The sequence below is a fragment of the Phalacrocorax carbo genome, chromosome 2 (genome assembly GCF_963921805.1).
Source record: "Phalacrocorax carbo chromosome 2, bPhaCar2.1, whole genome shotgun sequence".
NCBI classification, from domain to species: domain Eukaryota; kingdom Metazoa; phylum Chordata; class Aves; order Suliformes; family Phalacrocoracidae; genus Phalacrocorax; species Phalacrocorax carbo.
In genome coordinates, this window is record NC_087514.1 from 150,850,139 (window position 1) to 150,878,022 (window position 27,884).

The 27,884-nt window shown below is 44.4% G+C and overlaps 1 protein-coding gene across 2 annotated transcripts; it reads right to left on the reverse strand.

Moving 5' to 3' along the window:
* Positions 1 to 7,836: 7,836 nt before the first annotated feature.
* MAP3K8 (mitogen-activated protein kinase kinase kinase 8) lies at positions 7,837 to 27,768 on the reverse strand. Of its 2 annotated transcripts, XM_064444890.1 has the most exons (9): positions 27,506 to 27,768; positions 24,559 to 24,683; positions 23,278 to 23,638; positions 20,377 to 20,541; positions 18,630 to 18,891; positions 15,912 to 16,018; positions 11,618 to 11,770; positions 10,744 to 10,990; positions 7,837 to 9,211 (listed from the first exon to the last, which is right to left on the reverse strand). In XM_064444890.1, exons 2-9 carry the CDS (start codon positions 24,591 to 24,593, stop codon positions 9,078 to 9,080), a joined length of 1,464 nt encoding a protein of 487 aa, XP_064300960.1. In that variant the 5' UTR covers positions 24,594 to 24,683; positions 27,506 to 27,768; the 3' UTR covers positions 7,837 to 9,077. The 2 variants fall into 2 exon arrangements, with proteins under 2 accessions (XP_064300960.1, XP_064300961.1); XM_064444891.1 differs by lacking the exon at positions 27,506 to 27,768 and having other exon boundaries at positions 24,559 to 27,227.
* Between the last annotated feature and the right edge of the window lie 116 nt (positions 27,769 to 27,884).

The window sequence follows — 27,884 nt, forward strand, 5'->3', positions numbered from 1 at the left end:
AAAGCTATGTGAAGCTCATCACTAGCAGTAACATAGCTCCTTAGATACATGTGACTGCTTGTTGTCCCAGCAGATGCAGAACAGACATGCTTCGTATGGGGTTTCTGAAGTGCATGCCTAGGACTATGCTACCGACTGCCAAGGAGGAGGTAAATAGAAGGACCCTGCCATAAAGGAGTAGCTCAGAGCTCAAGTGTCTGAGTGATAGGAGGCAGCTCAGCTGCTGGGGCTGGGGCAGGAGCAGGCTCACTGAATGCAGGAAGCTTTCCTCTTTTGCTAGCTAGATAGCTCCGTATAGACCGCGTGGGACTTGGGCAGACACAAGGCAAGGGGCATGAAAGCATCAGCCTAGCAAAGCTACAAGTGCACCTGAGGGCAGGGTGGCACAAACCAGTCTGTTCCTTTACTCAGAGAAGAGGAGGGATTTAAACTCAGAAACACCAGCCTGCTCAGCAAGGTGCAGAGAGCGAGATGCTAGCTAGTGTCCTGCAAAAACAGGCAGGCTTATAAGAGATTTATTTCAAAGAAAAGAGAAACCTGTGTGCATGTTATGGATAAATGCATTAAGCAAATTAATAGGGTTGGACTACATCCTGTGTCTCTGGTCAGCTTCTGCCTCCCCGGTGCCCTTTTTGCACATGCATCACCCTATGGCTTTGACTCATGAGTTGGCAGTGGAATGGCTTCAGGTTTACTGTCCCATGTCCTGACAGGAGACGAGGTGCAGGCACTGACATCACTGGGAAAGTGGAAATAGTATTTAATCTTTCCGCTCTGTTTTACAGTAGTATGCGGGTGCTCCCACAGCAGATGCTCTGGGTGCCATGGCTGCTCAGCACCAGCTGGTGGGTAGCCCAGGACCCGCTCCCACAGCGATCAGCTTCCCAAAGCACCTGACATCTGAGCCAGCCCAGCACTGGCTGCGTGCTGGCTCAGGGCAAGCACAGTGTACAGGCCACCTCTGGTCTTCAGCAGGTTTTGGTGATAGTGCAGCTATGCCAAGTCTCGTCCCTGCTAAAGGCTTGTACCCTTTCAGGCTTTCTGTTTGGCTCCTCTCCCAGCAAAACCTTCCCTCACAGGGGCTGGCAGGAGAGAGGAGAGTAGCCCTCATATGACAGCACTAGTGCTTAGGTGGACTTCCATGTTCAGAAAGGCAATGAGGTCCTGGTAGTCCCTCTCCCAGCGACCTTAGAGGAGAGGGACAGCACGTCAAAGGTTGCCTGGATGGGGGAAACAAAGCTTCCCTCTGTAGTTTCTCCCAGGCACAAGGAATAGCCTGGGAGAGCTGCAGGGACCGGGAGTAAAAGACACTGTGTCATGGGGAGGTGGAAATTATAAAAGCCATTCCCTAGATCTTGCAAGACTTGCAAGGGAAGGGAGGTGAGGTAAGCAAGCAGGGGAGGAGTCCCATTGCTCTGGGACATCAGCTGGATGTGAGGGTGCAGGCAGATGCTGAAGGGAGACAAGGTTTGCCTTTTTGTGACTGCCTTTTCATGCACCAGCCTCTCCTCTCCATCCAAAATGTGGGCCAGTGGGCAATGGGATGCAGGATGGCTCAGCTTTCTGCTGCTGCCTGCTGCCCCTCAAGGTTCAGGTCCACATGCAGCAGGAGGTATCTCTAGTCCAACTCCTGCTCGACACAGGGTGGACTGCAAAGTCACATGCAGTTATTTGTGTTGTCCCATTCAAGCTTTGAAAAATGTGTCCCTGCATCTGTAAAGATACCGATTTATAAACTTAAGGCAACTGGTCTTAGAAATTAGATTTGAAATTGTGCATGCAATCTCACCTCATGCACTCTGTTGGTTCCTCATATTTTCAAAACTCTTGTCTGAAACTGTTATGTCGCAGTGAGTGTGTAACTTCAGCTTAATAGTCACAGCCTCACGGGACCTGGGAGAGGAGCACCCAGAAGGGAGTGTTACAAAGATGAGTCATCCTCACCAGGCTGATATTTAACAGTTGGACATGTTTCCCTGGTGTGTAACCTCTGCCTCATTTCATAATCTTTCAGAGCAGAGGTGATGTTGTCTGAGACAACACTTGCAATTACAACACTGACAATATGCTTCTGGCTTCTGGTACTAATTCCTCCTGTGAGAGGCTTGACTCTGCCATGATGACTTTTCATATAGCAGCACTATCCAATTCACTAAAACCATTTCCTAAATATAAATAAGACCTTTTTCTAATTAAAAAGGCACAATGAAGTACTGTAATCATCACTATTGCAAAATCTATAAGAATAGTATCTACTGAAATATGAAGGCTGGACATGCAAAATGTTAAAGTCTAAGCCAAGGCAAATTCCAGTTTACAACAGCTGTAGTTAGCTGAAGTCTGCAAAGAGCTGAAGTTTGCAAGGAGCACCACATTTCCTTCCCTAAATCCAGAATTTTCTTCCTTTCCCCAGGCAGCTGAGGGATGAAAGACCTCTATTGCTGACCATCTGCAGCAGGCCTTCCTACTATGCTGGTTTCAGCTCTTATGTGTCCTAACAAGTGGTCTGAAGGTGTGCATGCAAGTGTGCTCTTGCCCACAGGCCTGCTTATGGAGGGGTTTGTGGAGTGGTCCCTCCTCTCCTCTGGTGTGCCAGAACATGAGGTACGCAGGGATGCCAGGCATGCACGCTAACTTTGGCTTCAGGTGTCTGAATGTGCAATGCTGCCCAAGTGCCCACCTGATAAATGAGCACTGGAAGTCACCCCCCTTCACTATGGAAAAAGGAATCCTTCTGGCCCTGTTTACAAATTTCATGGGGCGCAGGAAGGAACACCACTCTTCTCCTTAAGATATGCATGCTCAGAGACACACCTTGAGGCCTCCTCCTTCCAGGTAATTTCTGACTTCTTATCAAATCTGCTCTTATTCATGTGGATTACAGGGAAGGCTAAGAGAAGATGTCTCAGTTAATACTAGAGTCTTGCTGCAAGGCTGGAAAATAAAACCCAATTGTGGTAGTAATTGCATAAAGCAGTGCAGAAAGGGAGTCAGATGTTCCTGAACATTTTTAACATCATTTGGGTCATTTCCCTTCCCTGAAATGTTACTCTTCTGGCAAGATGAGTTACTGCTGTGTTGCAGCCAAAGATGTTTTCATATTTATGTGAAGAAGCCAACTTAACTTCAAAGGCTACTTCCTTGCTTGCTTGGAAAGATCTTTTCTTACACAGACAATGGCTCCATTTTCCCTGAAAGCAACCCAGTGCATACATGAAAATGGTATTTAGCTAGCTCTGCCTGAGACAAAAAAACCTGGTTTTCTGTTCTTTCAAAACCACCTACACTCAAAACCACAGGGATGGAATGTATGTGTCCCTCCACAGCGGGTCTGCAGGGCGAGCGGGGAGCTGGTTAGACCATACATCATTACATGGGCTTTTCAGACCATTTTTCAAACACAGCCTTTGTGGCATCCCTGGTGCCCTGGTGTTCCCACCTCTCTATGCCAGAAAGCGCAGCCGTGGTCCCCACAGTGCTGGCCCTGCTGCCTTTGCAGGGGTTTGCCCAGCAGATGCTCCTGGGGGTCCAGTTTGTCCCTGGGCCACTGGCATCTGTGGGATGGGAGCACAGTGCCACTGGGCTGCTGTCATCCCCGTGACATGGCAACACTCCCAGCCATGCGCAGGGCAGCAGCTGAAACCCACCATCTCCAGGCACTGTGGCAGGAGCTCAGTGGGGGAAGGAGCCAGGGGATCCCAAATGGCTCCACCCATGTCACTAGTGACAATCAAATCATCTCCAAGTGGCTGGTGACCCCCACAGAGGCAGAGCCATGGTGCCAGCCTCCCCCAGCATCCCTCTGCACCTGTGCCAGAGGGCCACTGGGCTGGCTAGCACTGTGGGATGTGCTGTGCAGTGACTCACAGGGACCAGACAGCGTTGCAGAGGGACACCGAGTCCTGCGGGATGGGAGGGAAGCTGGCACAGGTGGTGGGGACAGCAAGTTAGGCTTGGAAACTACTATCAAAATACAATACAAAAATACAAAATACTATACAAAATACTTACAAAAATAAGGCACAACATCTCAGTGGTGGGAGGTGATCTCTAAACCGCTGGTGGATAAGGCCTCCTGAAGCAGCATCCGCAGTGATGGTGTGATACAAGCACAGGCTCTGCTCAGGGTCAGCTCTGCCATGAGCTTATGTGTACCAGGACCATACACAGAAGCTCCTGCTCACTTGCAGTTTAGACAGGCGAGAGAGGAGCTAACAAAGGGAAAAGACCCAACTGTGAATTCACACACCAGTTTTGAAGACTTCCTCTTTGAGTAAACCATGGTAGGGTTTTTTTGGTTTTGGGTTTTTTTTGGGGGGGGGGGCAGGAGAAGAAGAAAAGTTGACCTTGGCTTACTGTAAGTGAGAGTTACAGGAGAAGGCAAGCCTTTGCACTGCCAGCAACCTTGACAGGTCCCAGGCTGCTCGCTGGCTCTGTGGAGCTTCAACTCTGATGGAGGTTTGATGGATGCCTTCCTGCTGCCCCCTCCTCTTGGGCTCTGCATACACCTCGCCAAGTCCTTCCCAGCCTGTCTCTCATTTCCATATGTTACTCTTCTCTGGCTGCATGCTGCTTCAGTGTGAGGCTTGCTCTGAGCATCAGGAGGGATTTTAAACTTTTCAAACATCACCATTTATTTTAATTTTTCATATTGGTAAAGCTATGCCTGGTGTTGTAGCCTGAAAGTGGGGCATTGCCTTGCTGTGCATGGACACCATGGCAGCATCCTTCCCCTGAAACGGACTCCTTCTGGAACAAGGTCTACACTTGAGACCAAATTTATGGGTGACTGTGACACTGCTGTTGCACGTAGCGTGACAAGGATCAGCTATGCACAGCCATTTTCTCTTGCACACCTCACTCTGGAGCATCCCTGCCTCATCCCCAGCTCTCCTCCCTCTGATGGCCTCTCTCCAGACAAACCCAACTTCTCCCGGGCACTGCCCAGACTGACCCCATGGCCATGCCACCCTACTGCTCAGGTGGCACGTGGCTCTGCCTCGCATGGGAGGTGGGAGGTGCAGGTGAGCAAATGCTCGTGGCTGTCACGGCAGCTCGCCTCCTCCCTGGTGAGTCACCGTGCCCCAGTATCAGTCAGCAGGGCTATTTCTGGTGGCCAGCCTGATGCAGCACGAGTGCACCCATGGGACTGTAATAAGCCACTCCCAAGGTCCGGCTGGATTTTTTTGGGGCGTTGCTGAGTTTGGCCAGCACGCAGCATTTATAAAGGACTTGTTTTCCCTTTGCCCAAATTATTAGCTTTGGATGGTGACAGTTTTAGAAATGGACTTTGCTGGGCCTTTCCTATAAGGAAAAGAAAAGGATGCTCTGGCTCCAGATAGTGCTTTGGTGCTCACTTACTGGGAATTTGCAAAGACCTTCCTCCTTGGGCACAGGATGAAGCAAAGCGTAGGAAGCAAAGTCCTGGTACCCAGTGTCTAAGCCTGCCTTAGAAGCAGCTTGTACAGCCCCAAGGGAAGCTGTTTCCAGCCATCCACGCACAGCACCGAGCAGCTCCCTACGCCCCAGCCCTTCCCAACCAACCTGTTTGGCCTGGGCTGCTGCAGGGGTCACACCTCCAGTGTTCCTTCCCCAGCTGCCTCTTTGCTTCTGCCATTTAGCCAGAAGAACAAAACACCATGGTCCCAAAAAAGGGACTAGCACTTGGCCAAGGGCCTCCCTCCCCATCCTCACCACCACTGCATGGGGAGGGCCTGGCAAACCGCTACTACTTCTACTGCAGCTTCTCTCAAACTTCCATTTGGGTTAACAAGGAGGCTCATTTAACCTCCCAGCAAGAAAACCCTTATTTTCACTTCTTCCAATTGCTCCTCCCAGTCCCTTCTGTCCACTGACATTTTTGCAGGATTAGAAAAACAAGGGCCTGAATTTAGAAGGAGATAATAAACCTGCAGAAACCAGGAAGCGAGCGAAACCCTCTTGCTTGCAGGAGGCATCAGAGACAGGTGTGGGGGGCAGGGGTGCAAAGAAGCAGCAGCTATAAGAAAACCAGAAAAAAGGGACTGCTCTCTCTCCCCCCATGTTGTTTCAAAGGCATGACCTAAACACAATCTTCCTTCCTGGAGTGGGGAGCTCAGCACACCTTCAATGATCTCCAAGCCCGCTGAGGCTGCTCCCACCAGGAAGCTCTGGGATCACACGCTGATCTGAGGACAAGAAACCTGCTAAGCTCAGGAGGAAAAAAGGCGCCTCTGGCTCCCTATTTTCACCAGTTACTGTGAGCAGTGGGTTCCTCCACACACTTCTGTTTTCCTTTGCATTTAGCATGAGTTTCAGTATTCCCCCGAGAGAAAATGAAACTAGAGATCAACACCAGAGATCAACACAGAGGCAAACCATTTGCAAAATCCCACAGCTCAGAGCAGACCAGCCACTGGGGCTTGTGCTAGCAGGGTTTTCCCACCATCCCTTTTCATTTCCTCTCCCTCACCTCCAGCCTTGATTGCTCCAAGTACACAACTGCTCAGGCAACCAAATTAGAGAGGCAATCTTCTCCCTTCCAGGTTATCTCTAATCCAGTTCATTTCCCTGACCTCATTGCCTAGGCGGTGGCACAAAGAGGTGAACCTACACAATGCAGGGATCAACCACTGTGGGATACGCTTGAGGGATGTGATATACTTGGGATATGGTATATTGCTCCAGAGAGAAACCCCTGCTTAGCTGTAGCCCGAGGCTCACCTGAGAAGTAGTCCTCAGCTATTAGAAAGCTCACAGAGCTGGCAGCAACTTTTGGTGTTTCATGTACCTGAACAGCTATTTGTTGACTGTGTATCAGTCCTCTGAAGGGACATTTGTCATTAAGCTTCATACTGTTTAGACCTGTGGATGTGCCTATGCAGAGCTATTGGTTCGCTCAGCCTAACCTTATCACCTGTGTCTGGCAATACATAAACTGTAATTACTTTGGATAACCTGGTCACTTATTACTTGCATAGTGTGAAGATATATATCAGCCATATACTACGAACAAATATTAAGTAGTGGACCTGTCCCCATACACAGATTGCCATGCTAAATCATTTAACTAGGTGAGGGAGAGGAGGATGGCATTAAAGAAAAAAAACCAAAAGTATAAAAATCAGTGTAACATTTTTAAGCAATGTTAAAAGCCCCCTAGCAGCCTATAATTCCTACATGGATCTCATTGTTGATTATCTAGGCACTTGGTAAGCATTTGCATAACATCTAGCCACTATTCAGTGGGGATAAACACCTTAATTTTATAAAAGGGAAACTAGGGAAGAAATTTTAAGCCCACCTCCAGTTACCTGAAAAGCTGCTTCCTACTAGTTCTGTGAATTTCAAAGATCAAAAGCCATCGGCAAAAGACCAGAAAATTGAACCCTGGTCTCTCAAGGCAAAGGTGAGCATCCAAACCATTAGGTCATGTTTTCTTTAAGTCAGCTACAATACAGTCAGGATAAATATAAAGAGGGCTCCCCCACACAGCTCTCCTCAAAGCAGCTAGTCATCTAGAGATTTTGCACAAAGCACTGAAGCAGGTGGGTTACTCCTAGCAGGATTTTTTTTTCAGCAATTAACATCAGGACTGAATCATTGTATGTTGTACACAACCGCTGTGCAACATCCACGCAGCTGAGAAGGAGTGTTGGGGTCTGAGAATGAGATTTTGTCAGAAACACTCATTGGTTGTTACCAGAGTCCAAAATCCATCAACAACAACCTTCACTCAACTCCCCATTAACTGAAAAGACGTGTGTAGTGTACCTGGGCCACGGTAGGGGAGGTTGGCCCAAATACCGTCACAGCCCCACACTGTTTTCAAAGATGAAAGAACAGAGAGACCACATCTCAAGGCACTGAGCTGGATTTATTCATTTAACCGTATCAGTATCAAACTAGAAATCATCTGTTTAAGATCACGTGTTAGATGGGAGCAGCATTAAATAATAGACGTATGAAAAAGAGACTGTGCTTCAGAAAGATTCAATATACAACATACATAGTATGCCATTTTAACACAAATGCTTATAAAGAATCATCCTAAGCATCAAAGAGTTTTATAAAAGTTTACGTTCTCATCCCATGGGATGTACAGAACTATGCAGTTTACATAGTTTTACTATCATCCAAAACATCATGTTTCAAATGTATGAGGCACAGCAAGAACAATACAACTCTGTTTCCATAGGAACATAAACACAGCTTGTCACTAATGACACGCTTTCCAATCCATAGCACTCACGGCAATTATACTCGTGTACAATTTTAAAGTATTAAAAAGCAAGAGTCTGGAACCTGCCACTGTTACCAACAGGAATAACATTTGCTCTACCCTTGAAAACTGCCCAAGATATCCTTGCAGTAGTTGTAACATAGGAAGCAGGTAAAGTCGCTGCCATGCTTTGTCAGGGCCAGCTTGCTGTGCTATTCCCAAAACTAACCAATATAGCCAGTGAAGGATTCCCCACACCCACGAAGGGGAACAGCGCCTTGCTTAGCTCGGACAGCCCAGGGAAGATGCAAAGTTAAAACACATCTGTAATCAAGTGATGCTTTGGCTCCAAAGATAGCTGATAGAAATTAGTTCAGCTTAAGGGAGGCCTTGATTTCCATTAAGAATGACCAGAGACTGGCCAAGCCTCAAAGACAGAACAAGACCGAACCAGCCCTTGTCTGGTTAAACCAAGGACTCCTTATTTTTGGAAGGTTTTCTCTAAGGACAGCTCAGACGGACTGAATGTTACAGCCCACATGCTCAAATTTTTTTTAAGGCACTATTTGCAAGCATATATTACAAGTTTTATAAAAGTGCAAGGCCCAGCACAGTAAAATATTCTGGATTAAGACATTCCCAGCAGAGTTCTTTTTGCCACCTTCTTGTTGGTTAACCAGCAGATGCACAAATATTTTTGCTTGGGATCAGCTTATCAGAGCCCCTAAGGGTTTAGCTTAATCATCTGTGCAATTAAACAGTATTCACATTTTACAGCCTACAATGGCAATATTTTTATGTACAAATTTGAAAATCAAGTCTTAAAATCAAGAGGTAGAGGTCCATTTCTGACCTGCCAACATACAATATTACTGAGTCAGTCATATTCTAAGGCTGGTGGTCCCCTAACAATATTGAAGTAACCAGCTAGAGCTCCAAGATCTATGTAGAGCGATCTTTGCCTCTTTAGCAGGTCTGACTCTTCCATGCTCCCGGTACACAATGAGGAATCTAAAAAGGAAAGAGACAAAGCATGTCCTTATTACACAAATAGCTACATTAGTTCAGTTCCACGGTTGCAGACATTACTGGAATAATTGGCCTAATATTTGCTTTTATTTTCTGTGGTTTAGAAAGCTTCATTCTTAAGGACAATATAACATAAACCTCATATAAAACAAAACAAAAGATACCAAATCAACCCACAACTCTAGGGCAAAGAAAGGTAAGCAATTTGCTATTGAAAACAGTAAGTGTGCTCAACTATTTAAAAAAAACAAAACCAAACTCTGCCAGCTGGGACAGCTAGGCAAAGCTTTCTTATCCTGTGAGCCATAGTGCTAAAGGAGAGTTTGGTGCAAGAAAAAACTGCTAGCTTTCTGCCAGCTGAGAATTCCCCTTCCTTACAGGGGAATTTTCATCTAAACAAATGACATCCTCTTTGTGTTGCTGGGTGTCACAATACAGAACAAATATGGGACCATCAGTCTTCATTCTGTTTTCTTTTAAATTAAGGTCTGAAGAAACCTTTGCAGTGGCAGAACTCCCCTGAATACTTGTGTAATGAGTGTCCTGGAATCTCAAGTACCTCAACTGAAGTTCCAGTTTAATGGTCAAACATTTCTTAGTCTTCAAAAGAACTGATTCAAATGGCCTGAGCTGGTCAAAGGATTATGCACCCACAGGGCAAAATTCAGAAGGAGCAATGCCATTCTAGATGCAAAGGCTGTGACTGATTTAAGCGTTAAGGGGATTCATTGCAACAATTATGCATTACAACACCCAAAACTTTGCATAGCTGTCTTTTCAAATACTTATTACATGTCTGGGTCAGTTTTTAAACGCTTTTTGTCAGGACCTCCGCCTCACCAACGTATTTTAGAAGAAAAGCATTTTTAAGCCTGTTAGCAGGTTGCTAGCACCAAATCTCCCTTGGTCTTGATATTACCTGAGGACTCACCGAGTTTTCTAATTGGTTGATGTACTATCATTCATGAAGCACTTATTAATGCAAAAGGGAACTGTGTTCTATCCTACATAATTTTTGTTTTTTTAAAACAAACGGCTTGTACTGCTGACACTCAGGTACATTCCAGTTACAGTCCTGTGTGTGTCTTTAAGGAAGCAAAATGTATTGGTTTTGGTGGTGGGGAGGGGGTGGTTGTTGGGATTTTTTTTTTTTTTTGTTAACAAACAAATCACTAGTATCAATAAAACATCTCTACTACTGCGGCAAATTAAGATAATTTGGGACAGCAGCCTATACTTCGTGAAGAAGCGCCCTGAATGACTGCCAGGGCTTTTTCATGAGCCAGCCCTTCCGGAGGTGCAGAATTCAGGCTAAGTTCTTCCCCTGTTGAAGTCAATGGGCGTTTTACATAACACTTAATGAGCTCTGGGTCTGATCTCATCTGATTGGGATTTTTACCGGTCCCTTTCCTGAAGCTTTTTGAGTTTTATTTGTTTCTGAACACTCACATCAAGTTTTGACACAAAGTAAAAAAATCTATAAAGTGCAAGGTAAGTAAGCCTGATATCATTACCTGCAATGTTTTCTGGCAACTGCAGCTCCTTCCTTGCAAGTAGTCTTTTCCTTTCAAACAATGCTGAGTCCAGACTCTGACACCTTGGCTGCTCTTCGGGGGGTGGGTGTAAGGCTTCGTGTTTCAGTAAGTCTGCTGCAGACAGCCTGTGATTAGGATTCCTTTCTAGAGCTGCTTCTAGCAACTCTCTCATGGAAGTGCTGCAGTCTTCAGCAATGTCCTCTAAGGGGGGAGCTTGCTTGTGTATCTGTTGGAATAAAAAAAGACCATTGAAACAGTTACTCCAAAAACAATGGAAGAGGAAGTCACAGATAACCACGAGTGGTCTGGGAATTCCCCACTTAAAACTCATCATCTCCCTGAGCTGGGCTGATCAATTAGAACGGAACATGTAACTGCACAAAATCCACCTTTTTTAAAGTCAGATTTTATCATAAATTTAAAAACTCAAAGCAACTCCAAGCAAGCTTAAAATCTGGTGCAGTGCAAATTCACCAGATTTCTGTATCACACTGGAAGAACCAGAGAATCAAATTTGCCAGGCTCATTTTTAACTGCAACTTCTAAGCAAAACAGACAAGCAGAACATAGACAGGCTTGTTCCATTCAGGTTTCACACTGTCCTAACGCTGTCCTTGCAGTAAACCCAAGGCCTGTAAATTGTAACACAAACCACAGAGATGACTCCAGCTCAACCTCTGTCTTCCCCTAAATGATCAAAACCCACTTCTTCCCTCCACCCCCCTCCAAGCAAAAGGGATGATATCATCTTTCTGACAAGTATTTTGATAGTTTTTGTATGACTGGAGCTTTCCCAAAAAGAGTACTGAAGCTTCAACTGAAGCTGAGCTACGGCTTTGCTAAGGACACTTACAATATAGAGATAGGATGGATATGCAGAACGAGGATATCTGTTCACCCAGGGAGGGATGCCAGTTTGCATATGAATAATAGTAGCTCCCATGCTGTAGATGTCTGCTTTTGTTGTGTGGCCTCTGCAGAGGATAACTTCAGGGCTCATGTAAATCTGTGAAGAGCAGTCAAAAAAAGATCAATCAACAGGGAAAAGAAGCAGCAAAGATGAATGTGACATTCCAGCATTCTGAAGGGACACATCCCACTAGTACTTGCAGCCTAAAGACCTAGCACCATCTGGGGAATAAGATTTCTCTGCTCTGCACATTACCACAATCACAGAGATTTTTCTGGTTTGGCACCTGGACAAACTCATATTCCAGGTTTGCCCTCCCCAGGCAGACCACAGCTCACTGGCTATGGGACTTAGCTGAGCTGTGAGAGGCTGAGGGTCAAGCCACGGCTCTGCTTTATTCAGCTGGGTAGCAGGAACACATTCCCCCACAGCAAAATGAGGTGCCTGAATTGCCAGTTTGTTTTGTGGGGCACTGCTCCATTCTGCTTGAACAACATGGGCATGCACTAGGCTAAAGAGAGAGGGTGATCCTGCTGCTAGCCACCCCGCTGTGGGTAGGAGTCCACTCCTCAAATCCCTGTTACATTGGATACTGCACAACTCTTCTGAACAGAACTGACAGATATACACCCTCCTGTCTTCCTTACTCTTCTCCTCTCTCCCCCTTACTCAATAACCTGCACGTTGGGGCATTATCCTAAGAAATGGGATGGTGAGGAACAGGCCAGGTCTAAGGCGACGCACAAATTAAAAGCCAGATCTCTTAAGTCCTGCTGCGTGCCCTTTCCACCAGGCTACCCCAGAGCAGCTATTAAGGCAAGCACCCCTCTTCCATCTTTTTTTTAAGCCAAGAATTCTAATCTCGTCTAAGCCAAAGTAAGTTTCAACCCAAACGTTTCACTGAAACGCTTGGATTTGTCAAGACTCTGAAGGAGGATCCAGTGGGAAGTTCCTGCCAGTCCGGGCAGCTGGGAGCGCAGCCAGAGGAGAACCAGATGGGCAGGATGCAGGAGGCACACCCCGCAGCCGGCAGGAGCTGCCCGCACAGCTCTGCCACCACCGCTGGACGAGGGAGCAGGTTTCGACACAACGCGGGCACAGCCCACAACGCACTAGGTTAGCAAGCCACCCTATTTGCTTCTGGTTTCTGCTTTTCCCTCACCCAATTTCCCTCTAAAGGAGCCAAACAGAACCTTAATTAGTTCAAGTCGTCCTGCCACAAAGAATCACATTAAAAGCCATTAACTGACACAAGAGCAGGAAGTTAAGTCATCACCGCATGGTTTGGCTGCTTACGACCACAGATTGGGAACAGCTGTAAGGCTCACGCAAATTCCAAGGAATACTTCCCAGTAAATCACATACCACATCTGCAAACTGAGCTTCACATCCAAAGGTTCAGCAGCAGGCATCTGCAGCTGCTACTTACTCCTGTCTATTGCTTTGCTCAGGGCTAAGACAGAGTAAGTGCATCCACACCCGCCACCTTTAAGTTTCATAAGGAGCACAGAACAGAATTTCTAATTTTGCAAAAAAAGTCATTAGCAAATACAGTGCAACTTGAGTGAAATCTATATAAACAAAAAGCAGCTGCCTTTTCGATGAAAAAAGGATCCTGGAACAAAAACCTGTCTGCAGTAATAGTCAAAGCGTGCAAATGGTCAAGATGCACCTTGATTGCACAGGGCCCAAAAGGAAAAATGAGATGCGTACCCAAGCTGTGACTTCAGACTGATTTAGACTGGCCTGAGACTCTGTGGCCACCAAAGTAGGCACTGCAAGCCCCAGGTGCTTTCCCATTCCTACTCCTTCCTACTGCTGGGCTCAATTGTGTGCTGGTCAGACCAGAGACACAACCCAGCTAAAAACCAGTCCTTTTCTTTGTGCTGTGCTAGTCTTAGTTTAGCATTCCTGCAAATGAAACACACCTTCCACATTCAATAAACCTTAGCAGACAACTTTTTCCTCCCCTCAGATGGTTCTAACTGAAGCCTACTTACTTTAATGAAGTGACAGAAGCATAATAGAAAGCATAGCAAATGCCTAGAAAAAGTATTTCCTGCAGAGCAATTTCATCACAACCATGGCATATTGTGCTGCACGCGTTGTACACACACTGTTCAGAAAACCCAGGTTTTTCATGCTACACCAAGTAAACAAAATTTAACTATCAGTCATTCTGCCCAGAATTGCAACTATTCATTTTCATAAATACAAAGAAGATTCACTACATTCAGACCTTCTTGTGCTGTAGAAGCAAATAAAAATCCTACATCCCCAGACAAGAACATGCACAGGAGAAAGATAACTCAAACTGCCACTTTCAAGGACACGAGTCCCTGCCAATACCAGACGTAAGAGAAACCTGCCAGTGCACAGGCATGATGCTGCATGGCAGGGATAGAGCCCTAACAAGGTGTAGCACAACTATGAGCAGATCAGCACTCCTGGACAACAGCCACACTTCTTAAATCTGCATAATAGAGGGTGCAAAACTCAGGAGGACCTTGGAGACTCAAGATCTTACTTCAGGGAAAAAAAAAATTCAAGAAAGCCAGTGCTATCAAAGGCTGGCATTTGTGGGTGACTGGATTAGGCACCCCACAAGGCTCAATACAGGCACTGTGGAGATGAAGATGTCTAGGAGGAAGCTGTGAGTTGAAAAACCTACAGACTAGCATTCACAATGTTCCTGCAAGTCTTTGAATGGTATTTGAAAATATCCTTTCCCAGCACACCCTCTGCAACCTTACTTCTGACCAGCAATGCTGCGGGGGAACAGCAGGATTGCCAGGTCAAGGACTGGCTACCTCTGCCCTGAGACAGCAAACACCAAGCACCACCACCTTTCAGGGTTGCGGGGATTATCTGCTTTCTGAGGACACGACTGCAGGTGCTCAACAGTGTGGAATATTTTTCTTCCTACTAAATGATTAATCAAGTGGTTTTTGCAGTTGCTCTAACCAACACGAATTTGGCCTGCCCCTCCAAGATGCAGGAGCAGACCATCACCAGTCCACTCCACAAACCTGGAAATCTCCTGTTTGCACACATCTCCATCCTTGGGAAATGCCCTACCAGGGCTTCCAACTAATTCCCACCATTTTTCTTATTCTCATTAACAGCACACAAAAAAACCTCCAAACACACACAAAAAAACCAAAGCAAAATAAAAAACCCACAAAGCACGTATATTAAATGCCAGAAAGCACATTGCTTCCAGTACGGTAAGCACTTTAAGCTCTTAACTCCCCTAGCAAGAAGGCCAGTGAAAACAAATGTTCAAGTATTTTCCCAAATATCTCAAAAACAAATAAACAAACAAGCCTGACATTCTGTGAATTCTTAGTTTATCCTACCCTTCCAAGGAGTGAAATGCTCTTTGTCAGTTATACAAGTATCTCCTCTGAACACGTGCCTATGCTGTAGAAGAATATCAAAACAGTAAGCACTAACGTTTCAGTTGAAGTGTTTCCTGTAAAAAACCTCCTCCAGCAACAGAGAGCATGCAAAGCCACATTTGCAGCCACTGTCCAAGCTAATTGTTGCTGCTTGGTTGTTTGCTAAAGCTCCAGCCCTGGTAACACTTTGGCATGAGGGTAGCCCAAGCGATGTGCAGGACCTCTGTGCACATTCAGAGTCAAAGTCACTGAGAATATTTAAAAGGCCCCCACCTCCATCACTGTCACGCCTAAGCAGTTTACCAGATAGTCATCATGTAGATGGGGAACAGAGCTTAGAAACTCTAAGGGACGAAACCCAGAAGTCTGTAATTTCTGTGGTTTCAAAGGAGGAGTCAAACTACTGTTAAGCAGGTCACCCCCAACCACAGCAGGTATCTCAGAAGAAATCTTTGCTAGTGCAAAGAACCAAATTCCACTCTGAAGCATCTCTGACCAGCAGCTGATTCACTGCAAACAACCCTCCTCAGACTACTGTTCCTTTGTTTGCCTTCAGTGAACCCTGATTTCTCTTTGACTTCAGATTTAATAATCGCTAACAAATGGGACTGCAGAGAAAGTGACATGGCCTTCAAAGCGTAAGACCCGATTCTCCATTCAGTAAGTTGAAAATAAAAATATAACTGAGATTATATTAACATTTGTTTGTATTTTTTTATAAATTATTGTAAAACTCTTTTGCCTAAGCTTATACTCTCAAGCTCCAAATTTGAGCCTAAGCATCACAACCATGGGTGTAATACAGCATAAGGTCTTTTGTCCCTCCAGCTTCTTACCTCTGTTCCTCTAAGGTCTTTGGGATAGTAAATGTCTTCAGTCATTTGCACGCTTAGGCCAAAATCCACCAAAACGGCTTTAGTTGACATAAAGACAATGTTGCTTGCTAAAAGAAAAACAAAATTGACAACATTTAAGTTTCTAGCACGTTGGGCATTTATTTTACAACACGCCTGTTTCATTAGCCTGAAAAGGGAGATTACCACAACCAGGCTCTATAGCTGACACAGTCCTTCTCCTAGCCAAAACAGGTCTGCCAGTGATTGGGTCCAATTTTAAATCATATCTTAAAAATCAAACTGGACTGGTTTACGAATAAGAAGAATCTATGTTTGGACACTTTCCTAGCTGAGAGAAAGACAGAATATGGCTGAGGGTCAGGGAGGAGGGTGGAAGACTGGTAGATATCTCAGTGCAGCAAGGCTTGCTCTGAAGGTGTTTGAGCGTCTCTAAGGTGGAGAGGATGCAACACAACTGTTGGTCACCAAGAGGCTTCTCGACACTAACAATTTAAATGAAGAGGGAAGAAGAGAGGAACTGAGGCCCCTCCACAGCAGCCACACCAGTCTCCTTCACTGGTCAGCGAGCGCGGCTAAGCGTGAAGACAGAGGACGTACTATGGCTGCAAAAGCAGTAAAAGTCAGAGTTCCAAACTCCCACTGAATTGCAGCAATATCTAGGAGTTTAATTCATGTTCCTTCATAAAACTCTGCCTAAGGCACAACTTTGTACTCAGAGGCTTTCTTTGCAGTTGTATTTCTGATCAAATATTTATGAAGGTAGTGCTCTGTGAAGCCTTGAGAAATTCTTGTTTGCTTTTTTAGAAGACGTGAACAAATGAAGCCTCCAAGATACACAACAGAAACACACTTTCTCCCAGAGGAAACTGTGGGTTATGTTCCATCCTGACAGTGCCCACCATGACTATCCGGTGGGAATACCCAGGCTTGATTTCAGTGGTACTGGTTCCTGAAGCAATCCTTCACATACCTGCCTCCTTACTAGTGTTACAAAGCTATATAAATAAATTGGTAATTTTAGGGATACCTTTGAAGATATGGCTTTTAAACACCACATAAAAGACAGTGCAGCCCTCTGCACTGCCACAGCGCAGCAAGCTCTGCTGCCTGTTTGCGACTGCACCCAGCCGCAGCTTCAGCTGGTTTTGGACTAAAGTTCCCCCCACCAAATAACCTCAGATTTAACCACTTTCCAATTCAGCGTTAAAATTATTGGCAGCACTGAGCTACTGCTAAGAGCCAACATAAAGTCCTCCTCCCCGTCCTGGCTCAGGGCAGTCTTTCTCTCAGTAAAATCCCCATCTCCTCCTGCGTCAGCAGGACAGAGACTCAACAGCAGCCAGTGCAGCAAGGAAGAAATTAGAGAAGTTTGGGAAACGGCCTTTTCCACCTGGCAAAAAAAACCACATACCTTGCCTCCCTCAAGCAGAGGCTGCCTTGCCAGGTGGCGGGCACGGCTGTCATTTAAGGCCTGGGGTTTGCCAGCTCATCTCCTTGAACAAAAACCAGCTCCCTGCAGGCAGGAGCATGGCAGCGGTTTGCACCCAGGTGCCTCCAGGCCTGGTGGCCACCAGCCCCGGGCAGCCTCCACCATAGCTCCTGGCCTGCATCCAGTAACACAGAAAAAGGCTGGTAAAAGCAAAATGCACTCACAGCCACCACATTCACAACGGGCTGGTTCTACTATCTATTATCAAAATGTAGTGGGTTAGGTTTTGGCTGGTTTGGTTTTTAAACCTTTTAATTAATGTCATTGATACTGCCAATTACAATAAACCCATTGGAAAGACTCTTACTACAAGTGAGAAAGCACAACTAAGGGAAAAATTAAGCAGTTTTATAGTTGTCAGAATCTCAAAGGCTTCCATCTAAAGTACTAACCCACATTACCTAAGAAAAATGCAAAACAGAGATAAAAATTTAGCAATTCCTAATAACTGTCTTTTCTCAACTATGTATTGTAACACTTCAGTTTGAATATTTTTATTTTAAATCCTCAAGTTTAGCAAAAATTAACTCAGAAGAGAAGTCTTCAGAAGCACTAGAAAGGCAGAATTTATCTGTCTGCGGGGGGAGGTGATGCTGGGAGAAATAGGATTTTATATTAAGCTAAATGGAATCCATTAAAATAAAATTTTAAAGCAATTTAATATTAATGTATTTAATTTAGGTTCAATATCAACATGTTTTGATTATTTATACTTGTTAATACCCAGAGCTTTTTAAAATCAAATATATATTAAAATTTGAAGTAATTGTTGAAAGAAAAACAACAGTAGAAATTACGTATTTAGTTCCAAAGTGTGTCAAACTGAGGAACAACCATGCAGAAACATAAAACCTAAAAGAAGGTGCAAGTGGAAGATGGGCATGGAAGCACTCAGGATGCATTTACATGGAAAGAGGGAAACTTCTGGCTTAACACAGACTGATAATTTCACTCCTTTGCTTCAGGCTTTTATTTCAAATTGAGTTGCTCAAGAAAGGCAAAGGAACTATGACTTTCAAATCATCTTCTCCACTGAAGTGAATTCATAAATCATGTATATAATTATTATCTCCAGAACCTGACCTTGTCATTTGTTGAGCACTGTCCATCCCTCCCTCCCAGAGATGTGAGGCTATGCACCCCAGCTCAGTCCCAGGCTCTCCACCGGAGCCCCAGCCCAGCCTGGACTGGGAATTGCACACACATACGTTTGATATCATGGTGGATAATCCTCTTGGAGTGGAGAAAGTCAAGTCCTTTCAGAATATGCTTTGTCACCCAAATGATTTCGAATTCTCTCATAGGACCACAACTCTCCAGCTTTTCCATGACAGATCCTCCCTCTCCAGCTTCCATAAAGAGATGGATCGTCTCATCCCACAAAATAGCACCGTATAATTCAGCAATGTTTTCGTGACGGAAACATGCCTGTATTTCAACATCCGATGGTTTGAACTGTTCCACTGGAACCTAGGACATTGAAACAAAACCACAGAAAAGCAGCTTAAAAAACAAGTTTTCTGTACTAACACTACTTATCCTACAGATTAAAATGGAAGAAGGAAGTAAAGCACTCCTATCAACTTGCTAAAATATAGAGCTTTATTTTGATCCTGTGACTTTTTCTTCCCTTCCAGTTGTGATACTTCCTGTTTAAAGTTGAGAGAGTTTTTGGAATCATGCCCAAATAAAAAGTGCAACCTTCCAGAAAAAGCAATGTAGCAAGAGTTATTCCCGTTAAAATCTGGTGGTTATGCAAAAGCTCTGTGCAAACTTCCTGGTGAAGGAGATAAAAATCCCACTGCTTTTTCCATTAGTTTTGTGCAGTCTCATCTGCTCTACCAGGACTATACACCCATCTGAGATGTGGATCAGTGCTTGCAGCGCTTAGCAGAGTCTACAGACTAACCATGCTCAGGACCTCGATTCAGTCCTTATCAGCACTGTTTTATGACTTACAAGAAATGAAACCTGCTTTCAAGTAAGCAGTTGACAGCACTGTATTTCTTTAAAAAGTACTGATGGCAGATTTCTAAGACAATAAAAAGCAGTGTTTGCTTACACATGGAAAGGCTACTACCACTCTTTTTACTCTCCTTCCCTCAGATTTGTGGCTGTGAACCAAATAAGAGACTAATATTTTTATAGTGATGAGAAATACTGTTCATATTTTCAGAAATATTAGGATGCTTTAATTCTGCAGAGGGATATGCAGGAGTGGCAAACTAAATTTGGCCTCATATGGATACACTGACTGCAAGGGAAGGACATACAACTGCCTCCCCAACTCTTTCACACACAGAAGTAACACAGATGGGGGATATAAAGCAATGTCCCACCTGAGCTTTTACTGGCCTTAAATATTTACTGCCCAATTCAGAATAGTATGTTTAAAGGTAAAGTTGAAAGAAAATGATGGCTTGCATAAACATAAGGGGGTGCTCAGCAGTTTTCTTGAGACATCACATAACCTTAAACTCAGTCAGTGCCCAAAACGAGACCTGCATGTAAGCTGAGCTGCCAGGGTACCGGAGTAAAGAAAACCTAAGTCTGAGACCCCCAGTTAAAGGATGAGATCCTAAAGCCATCTGCAGCAACAGGGTTTTGCTATCACCTTCAGTAGGGATGTGATCTCACGCTGATATTTTACCACCCTGAGTATAGCAGGAGAAGTAGAAATTCATCTACCCCCACATTGCAGCACACCTGCCCATGTAGCAGTTACACATACTTCCAGATACTTTCAAAATGCAGAAACTTTTGCAGTCTCAGAGCCAAAAAATTAGAACAAGTTAACAGTTGAAAACATGCATTTTTTCTACATTATGTAGGCCAACAAGACCAAGATGATCATCAGCCTAACAGTGGAATTTGATGCAGACATATTTGAAAATATACTGTGCATACTATGACGTACAATATTTGCTCAAAGATAAAACTATTGAACTAACATACCAGTTTGCATGCCATTCGCTTCTTGGTTTCTCTATCTTGGGCTAAGTACACCTTCCCAAAAGCTCCCCGAGGAATAAAATCAGAGCCAATATTCCTGTAAGTCAGCTTCCATGGAAACAGAAGCACATCCGAGTCGATTTGATAGCGCCCGTTCTTGGGTGTGATCTGTGGAGTTAGATTTAAAAAAAAAAAATCACAATGAAGTTTAAAACTACTTCAAGCCTAATTAATTTTATGCATGTAGGGGAAAAAAAAAATCACATATATGCGCACAATGCGTGCGATCTGCTCAGCAGTCTTTATTTAGAAACACCAAATGGGAACAGCATGTGAGGTGTGGCATTCATTCACTTCCCAGGCATCCATGTTTCCCTCCAGTGACTAACTTACAAAGTGTAAGTTGCAATTAATTGTCTTGAAACAACAACAACAGCAGCAGCTGGGTTAATGAAATTATCCACCTCTTGTTATTAGATTTACCTGCACATGTTTGTTCTTCCTGTAATCTGCTAACTTGTTATGCCACATACCTGTTACTCATAGGCTATCTTATTTGATGTGAGCAAGAGTTTCAGCATTTCCTAATATCATATGTACTGCTAGGGGAACACATTTTAATTTTCTATCTTATATCAGAGTTTCTGCTGCTTAGTAAATGGTTGAAGATGTCTGCTGTGATTTTACCAGCCACCTTCTAGTTTTATACTGTAGTTAAAAAAAACAGCGGCAGTCACACTGTCTGCTTTAGGTGGGTAATGTCGGGAACTTTGGTTCTCTATCTCAACAAGGTGAGGAGGGCTCCTCCAGGAAGCGATTCAGAGCATCTATGTCAGTATCTTGCTCTAAACCTTCCACTGAAACAGTTCCCTCCCTCTGCACATGACAGAGACCAAACTCCTAACTACAGCCGTGTGAGTACTGCTTGAGGTTTGATGTTATTTATTCAGTCTCTTAATATTCTCTCAGCTAAAGTATTAGCAATGTTTCCTGTGAATGTGCTTTCAGTTAACTCAGGGATATACAGTATTGTCAGTATCTGGAATATCATTAACCTGTTTACTGCTACTTTATTAAGATTCTTGAAGATATGTAAAAGCAGATCAAGGATATTTATCACTGCATGTCTGTCACATGGTCTCATGTACTCAGCTTTTCAGCTCATCCTTTTAAAGTAACAGCATATCAGAAAGATTATTGGGTTTACATTTCTTTTTAAGATGTAATGCACATAAATATCCGTGCTTTAACTACCTTCATGTTTTTCAATTAGGGAAGTATCTTCCTGACTGCTAAACTGTCACTTGTGACTAGTATCTACATGAAATAAGTTAATTCTTAGAAGTACTTAATTTTGTGGAGGATAATTTCTTACCTGTTGTGGGGGTCTCTTTTTATTAAAAGTATTTTGCCATCCCCCTACTTACGAGACCCAAGGTAAAGACACCAGCAGTCTGTACATCTTGCCTGCTTGCTTCTGCATTTCAAGAGGTTGATACTAGCTAATCCACACAGGTTATACCTAGCCTGGAAAGTAATGCAGACTGAGTGGAGTAGAGTGGATTTGCAGAGCAAGAGCAAGGACCACCAAACTATTCATATTTCCAGGAGACTTTCAGGCCTAGTTCCGAGCCTGGTTCTGTGGAGCAAATGCTGATTTGTGGCTGTAATGCATCCTCCAGTTTAGTTTCAACTGAAAGAAATCCAGCTTGTGCACTCTAAGACCCTTCACGATGCAAGCCACGGTGAGGTCAGTGGCGGGGTCACCAGGCAATCAGAAACACTCCTGATCCTAACTAAAATGCTGTAGACATTTACAGTGTGAGATGCACCTGCTGAAATGCATGTACAGGCTATGCCCTGCCTCCAATCCTCAGCTGCTCAATGGGTCACGTGCACCTAATAGTACTTGGTTCATACCAATTATATGCATCTATAGAAATAGCATGCAAGCAAAACAACCACGAGTATGTAGAACAGTGTCTATCCTAAGTATAGAAAACATTTAATATTAGTGTCATTTCAATGTTACACAGTTTAAAAAGTGGCTGTTTTGCAATACTGCCCAAATCAGAATAATGTAATACCCTGTGCTACTTCACAGCTGAGTAACCAGCAAGCCTCAAGCAACCAATGTTCGCATATAAAACGTATTGCATACATGATACTTAGATGTAGAACATCTTAAGAAAATAAAGCAGCAGCACAAATGTATATGAATAAACTTTCATTTCATAATTGATTGTTTCCACAGCAACTGATTTTAAATAGAAGTCCAACAACACTAATATCTACAGATGGTTGTAGAATACAAATCATTTTAGGGGAAAAAATGAACATATCTCAAAATAATGCATCTATACTTGAAACGTGTGACATTACACAATATTGTAATTCTGAAAGTCACAGTTGATACTATATGCTTTTTCTCCTTACTTACTTTTTACATTTTGTGCAGATAGTGTGAATTCAGCAACTATACTAAATTAGATCCTAGACCTTTAGTTGGGAGTTTTGCATAATGAACTCTTTACTGCATGAACACAAGACATTGAAAAACCCTTACTGTCTCCCAAACCTGTAAGCCATCATAGTTGTGGCTTTTGCTTTTATACTGCGTGTTTCAAGTTTGTATTAAATGAAGGGTACGTTTTCTAATCTCCAGGGATACTGACAGGCAACATAGAGTGGATCTTTCTGAACAAAAGGCCTTCCTCCACAGCTGCCTGAGATTGCAGAGACTAGACTTGATAACCTCAGAGATCCCCTCCAGTCCTGGGTTTGCACAGGGAATGACAGCCTGACTCTCGCTACTGGGACTGCAGGTGATCTTTATTTAGTTTCAATAATAACTTCTATCTCCTAAGGTCTATTAATTTTCAAGTAAAAAGAAAAGAGACATACCATATTCAAGAGGATTCCAGATTCTTGCTGTCTGCAGCCTTTAAACTGTTTTGCAGTGTTAGACACCTGATTTGCAAAAGCAAGCAGGTCTTCCACAGTCCCATATTTGACAGAGGACATCAAAGAAACGTCCCTTTCACAAAACAGTAAAGATTCCGCACGTTCTTCACTTTGATTTGCCTCTTCACACATTGTAATTAAGCTGTCTTCATAGACTGCAAGGTCTCCACCAGGATAAAGGTTTTCCATTATGTCTATCACCTCAGACATATTTAAATTAGTCAGCAACAAGTCAATCTCCTCTTTGCTATCACTATCCGTGCTCATATACTCCATTACTGTCCACTTTGCAAAACCACTCCTGAAAAAAAAGAAACAAACCAACCTGAAAACACTTCTCACCGAAATTTGTTTTAGCAACGTAAGAATGAAAAGAAGCAATCAGGGTGATAGACAGCTCATCATTATACCGTTAGATTTAAAATTATTAATTTGTATTACGAAGAGATTCATAATTAGTAGACTGGGTGAAGAAGAAACGGAGAGTAAGTCTTTGCCAGTGAAATTTTATTTAGAAGTTACTAGCCAACCTCCCCTGTCATCCATTCTTTGAATTTACTTCGATAAAACTTTTCATTAGAGGAAGTGGCACAGTAAGGAAGCACAAACTAGTTACATTTTGCTGGATATGCAAAAAATGGAGCACCCTCAACACAAATGAAGGAATTCATTACTTGGAAATGAATGACAAAGAGAGATATAAACGTACTCAATTCGTTTATACCCAAGTTTTTTTAAGCAATTTATGTGATGTGTCCAGAAAGAAGAAATGGTCATGGAGCAAGATCATTCCACTAGTACTAAGCATCTGTTAGCATCATCACATAAAGCACAAGTAAGCCACCACCTGCGATACACAACCTATCTTTTTTGCAAATAACCGATGAGAACTAGACTTGAACTGAAATTTTCACCAGCTCCAGAGCAAAGTCAGAAATGGAGCTGTCATAAAAGCAATAAGCTTTTGAAGCAGTTTCCAGCAGTTTGTTCTACCCTCACTATTACTAACAATAACTTTTTAAGATAAATGTTGATGATTTTGCTGAAGTAGACTTTTACTACTAGAAACTGGATTCAACATCCCAAGAAGTCCTTTCCCACCCCAGGTTTCTAGTTTAAGCCAGAGAGAGTTACTCCATTCAAGTTAAACCATATGTGTGGTCAGTCATTAAAATACTTGGAGAAATAGCTTTCAACACATAAATGTCTAGGAGCACTTACCTTTTATTTATTCTGGTTACATTACACAAAACCATCAAAAATGTCTCAATATAATCCCTAAAGTCGTCATGTTTCTTGACCCTGTATTTACCAGCGATGATAATTTCACAGCGTTCTGTAGCAGTCTATTAAAAAAAAAGCAAAAGAAACAAAGCATGGCAGACCAGCTCAAGCAGAAGGACTGGTTTATACTCATATGATCATTTGCTTCACAGGTTTCATGGAAAGAAAAACTAGGAATCACAAGGCTGAGGGAGGCAACAGGGGATTTTCTTGCACAAAGAAAAAAAAAAAAAGATAACAGCTCAAAAAGAATCAGGCTACTGTGTGATCATCCAGATTTCCAAGTAGTAGTGAAAAATAAGTTTTCCATGGTTAGGTCCTGAGTTTTATTTTTCGCTAATAGCAAAGAAGAGAAGGATCTCCTTTTCCTCTAGCAGAGTCGAGTAGAACAGGCTCTATTTAAAGAGCTCTCATTTCCTTTTTTTATAATCCACTTCGACCATCTATTTTGGGCAGAAGATAACAACCAGACAGAAAGATACTTAAAAAGAAAAAAAAAAAGAAAAAAGAAAAGCAGCAAGCACAACCTATTTATCTCAAGGACAAGCAGCCAACTCGGTCCCCTGAGGCCATGAGGCAATGCCGTTTACCCAGGTACAGTTTCTGGTCAGAATCATTATCTTTCTTACCCTCCCCGCAAGGATGTGGAAGCTTTGTGGCACATATTTCTCATGGGTTAGAGTATTTACGTCAGCTCTAACGCGGAAGAAAAGTGAGTAAAATGACGCGGCTGACTTGGCAAAGAAACCCAGACCATGTGCTGCCGGTCGGAAAGGCAGGACGAGACAGCTCAGCAGAGGCAGCATAGGAAAAGGCGAGGGGGGCGCCTGCGGTGCAACGCGCTCCTCCCCAAACCCCCGGGGTGACGGTGGCAGAGCAGCACCCTGCCCCCCTGTCCCCCCAGGATGGACACGGCGACTTTCACCAGCGCCCTACACCAGGTCACCCAGCCTCACATCAACCTGACGGCACCCGCGGGACTGGGGCAGCCGGGTGGGAAACCTTGCGGTCCCTAGCACCGCTCGAGCGGGGAGCACGCAGGCTTTGCATCCGGGGTGCAGAAAGAGGTCAGGTTTTTCCAACCTACACAACAAATAAGACCTAGGGGAGTTTTCTAAACCCTAGCATCCCACCTTCCTGCTCTATGCCTAAGCTAAAGGCTGTTAACAAAGCCTGAAATGGTTTACTCTTCATTATAAAGGAAATGTCTATTTTTCCCCACAGCAAGACTTTTATTTGTTGCTGCTTCTGGTGCTGAATTAATGGGGGGTGGAGAGAAAAGAAACAGTCCAGTCATAAAAGGAACTGAGAGACTGCATGTGAGAAGTCAGGTAAAGTTAGACACTAGCCCTGAGGGACTTTCTGAAGAAAAACACAAGCCTCCAGATGCTCTAGTCTTTTGCGGATAGAGAAAGTACGTACCACAGTTAATCTAATTCACACTCTGATAACATTTTCATGCATAAGGATTCTGTACAGTTTAGACCAAATGCAACTTTCCACAAGTGTCACCTCTACTCTGTTCCTCAAAACGTTCCCAAACTACAGCACAGTACTAGTAATATTCTCGCCAGTTTCACTACTACCCGAAAAGCTCTGAATAACAAGTGACTATAACCTGCATATTCTGTTCTGTGCTTCTAGTGCTTAAGAAAAGCTGCAGACCCTTCATTTTTCCCTATATCTAGCAAATTTTAAACATTAAATATTCACGAGATCAGTGTCTAGAATCTGTAAAGCTGTTTTTTTTTAAAAAATCATGCAGCAATTTATATATTATATTACCACCACTGGCAAAAAAAAAAAGTTGTCCAGCTGCCAGCAGGGAATTCCTTCTTCCTTTTCTCCCTAAAATCCTTTACTGGTGTCTGTGCTGGGTACCTAAGTAATCTTCTAAAGCATTCTCACAATCCAGTTAAATGAAGAAATTACATCACTAAGTATGTTTTACTTCTGCTCTCGTTTGAAAAAGTGGTAGCCTACAGTGCAAAAATAAAACTAAATGTAAGCACTTCAGTCAGTTGCTAAAGCACAAGACTCTTTCTCCAGTTCTGCCATTATTTCAACATTGTCACATGAGTAATTTGCAAGCCAAAGGTTTATTTATTTATCACAAACAGCTTTTTCCTTAAATCCCTTTTTCTGAGAAGTTCGCTGCTTGAGAGCATCCTTATAACTACCATATTAAAATAAGAGTAACTAGATACCAGACTTGCGAGCCCCTGTGGGATTTTTTTTTTTTGTGTCAAAGATCAACAAAAGTCCCCAAAACTACAATAAACGTAAAAAAAAAAAAAATCCACAACCAAATACCTAACAAAAACTGCACAGACATTCACACACCCACAATAAAGATTTCTTGTGCTGCTTTTAGGGAATAATTTTCTGGTCTAAGCGGCAAGTGATTGTCCACTAGTGATAAAAAAAAAGTCCTTATTTGCTTTTAAGAAAAGTTATCGGCTGATCTCGAAAAACACAACCCCTTTGAAAAAAAAGTTCTGCTGCTAAGGGACAAGAAATAGCAACAATTTCAATTTCTACATCATTCCAGCTTTTCACCTGGGAAAAAGGAATACCAACCCCAACCCCACCTCCCAGCCCTGACAGCGCTCGAGGCTGGCCTCCGACGGGGCGGCCTCCCGGCGCCCCCCCGCCCGCAGCCCCCCGGGCCCCGCACAGGTGCGGATCGAGGGCCCGCGGCTGGCCTGGGGCAGCAGCCAGGAGCCCGCCCAGCCCCAGCCCCAACCCGCACTGCGCCCCAACCCCGCACCTCCCTCACCCCGCTGCGAGCCGGGGGGCGAGCCGAGGGGGCCCCGGCCGCCTCCGCAGCCCCGTCCCGTCGGAGCTCTCCCCCCCGGCCCCGCCGCCCCCCGGCCCCGCTTACCCGCGGGGCGCCGGGAGAGGCCGCGCCGCCCGCCCGCCCGCCGCCAGCGCCGAGCCCGCTCGGGCGGCTGCCGCGGGGAACTCCCGGGGGCGGGGAAGGGCGCAGGTAGCGCCGCCCGCCCGGCACCGCACCGCACCGCGCCGCGCCGCGCCAGGGGCGGGGGAACCGGCCCGGCTCCTGCCCGGGTTTCTATTTCGGTTTCCTGGAAGGCGGGAGGAGCGCCGCCCTGTCCCGGGCCCCGGGAGGGGGGAGCGGCCTCGTCCCGCCCCGGCGGTGGCGGCCACGGGTGGCCGCTGTCATCCGTGACCCCCTTCCGACGGCCCCGGGCGCCCCGCGGGCACCTTCGTCCCTTACTGAGCAAAACTCCAGCCGAAACTTG

Coding starts and splice junctions, on each gene's coding strand:
- MAP3K8 (XM_064444890.1), bottom strand. CDS start 24,593: ATGGTTTTGTGTAATGTAACCAGAATAAATAAAAG. Junction 23,639..24,558: donor GTAACCAGAATAAATAAAAG/GTAAGTGCTCCT, acceptor CTTTTTTTTCAG/GAGTGGTTTTGCAAAGTGGA. Junction 16,019..18,629: donor TATCCACCATGATATCAAAC/GTATGTGTGTGC, acceptor TTTTTCTTTTAG/CAAGCAACATTGTCTTTATG.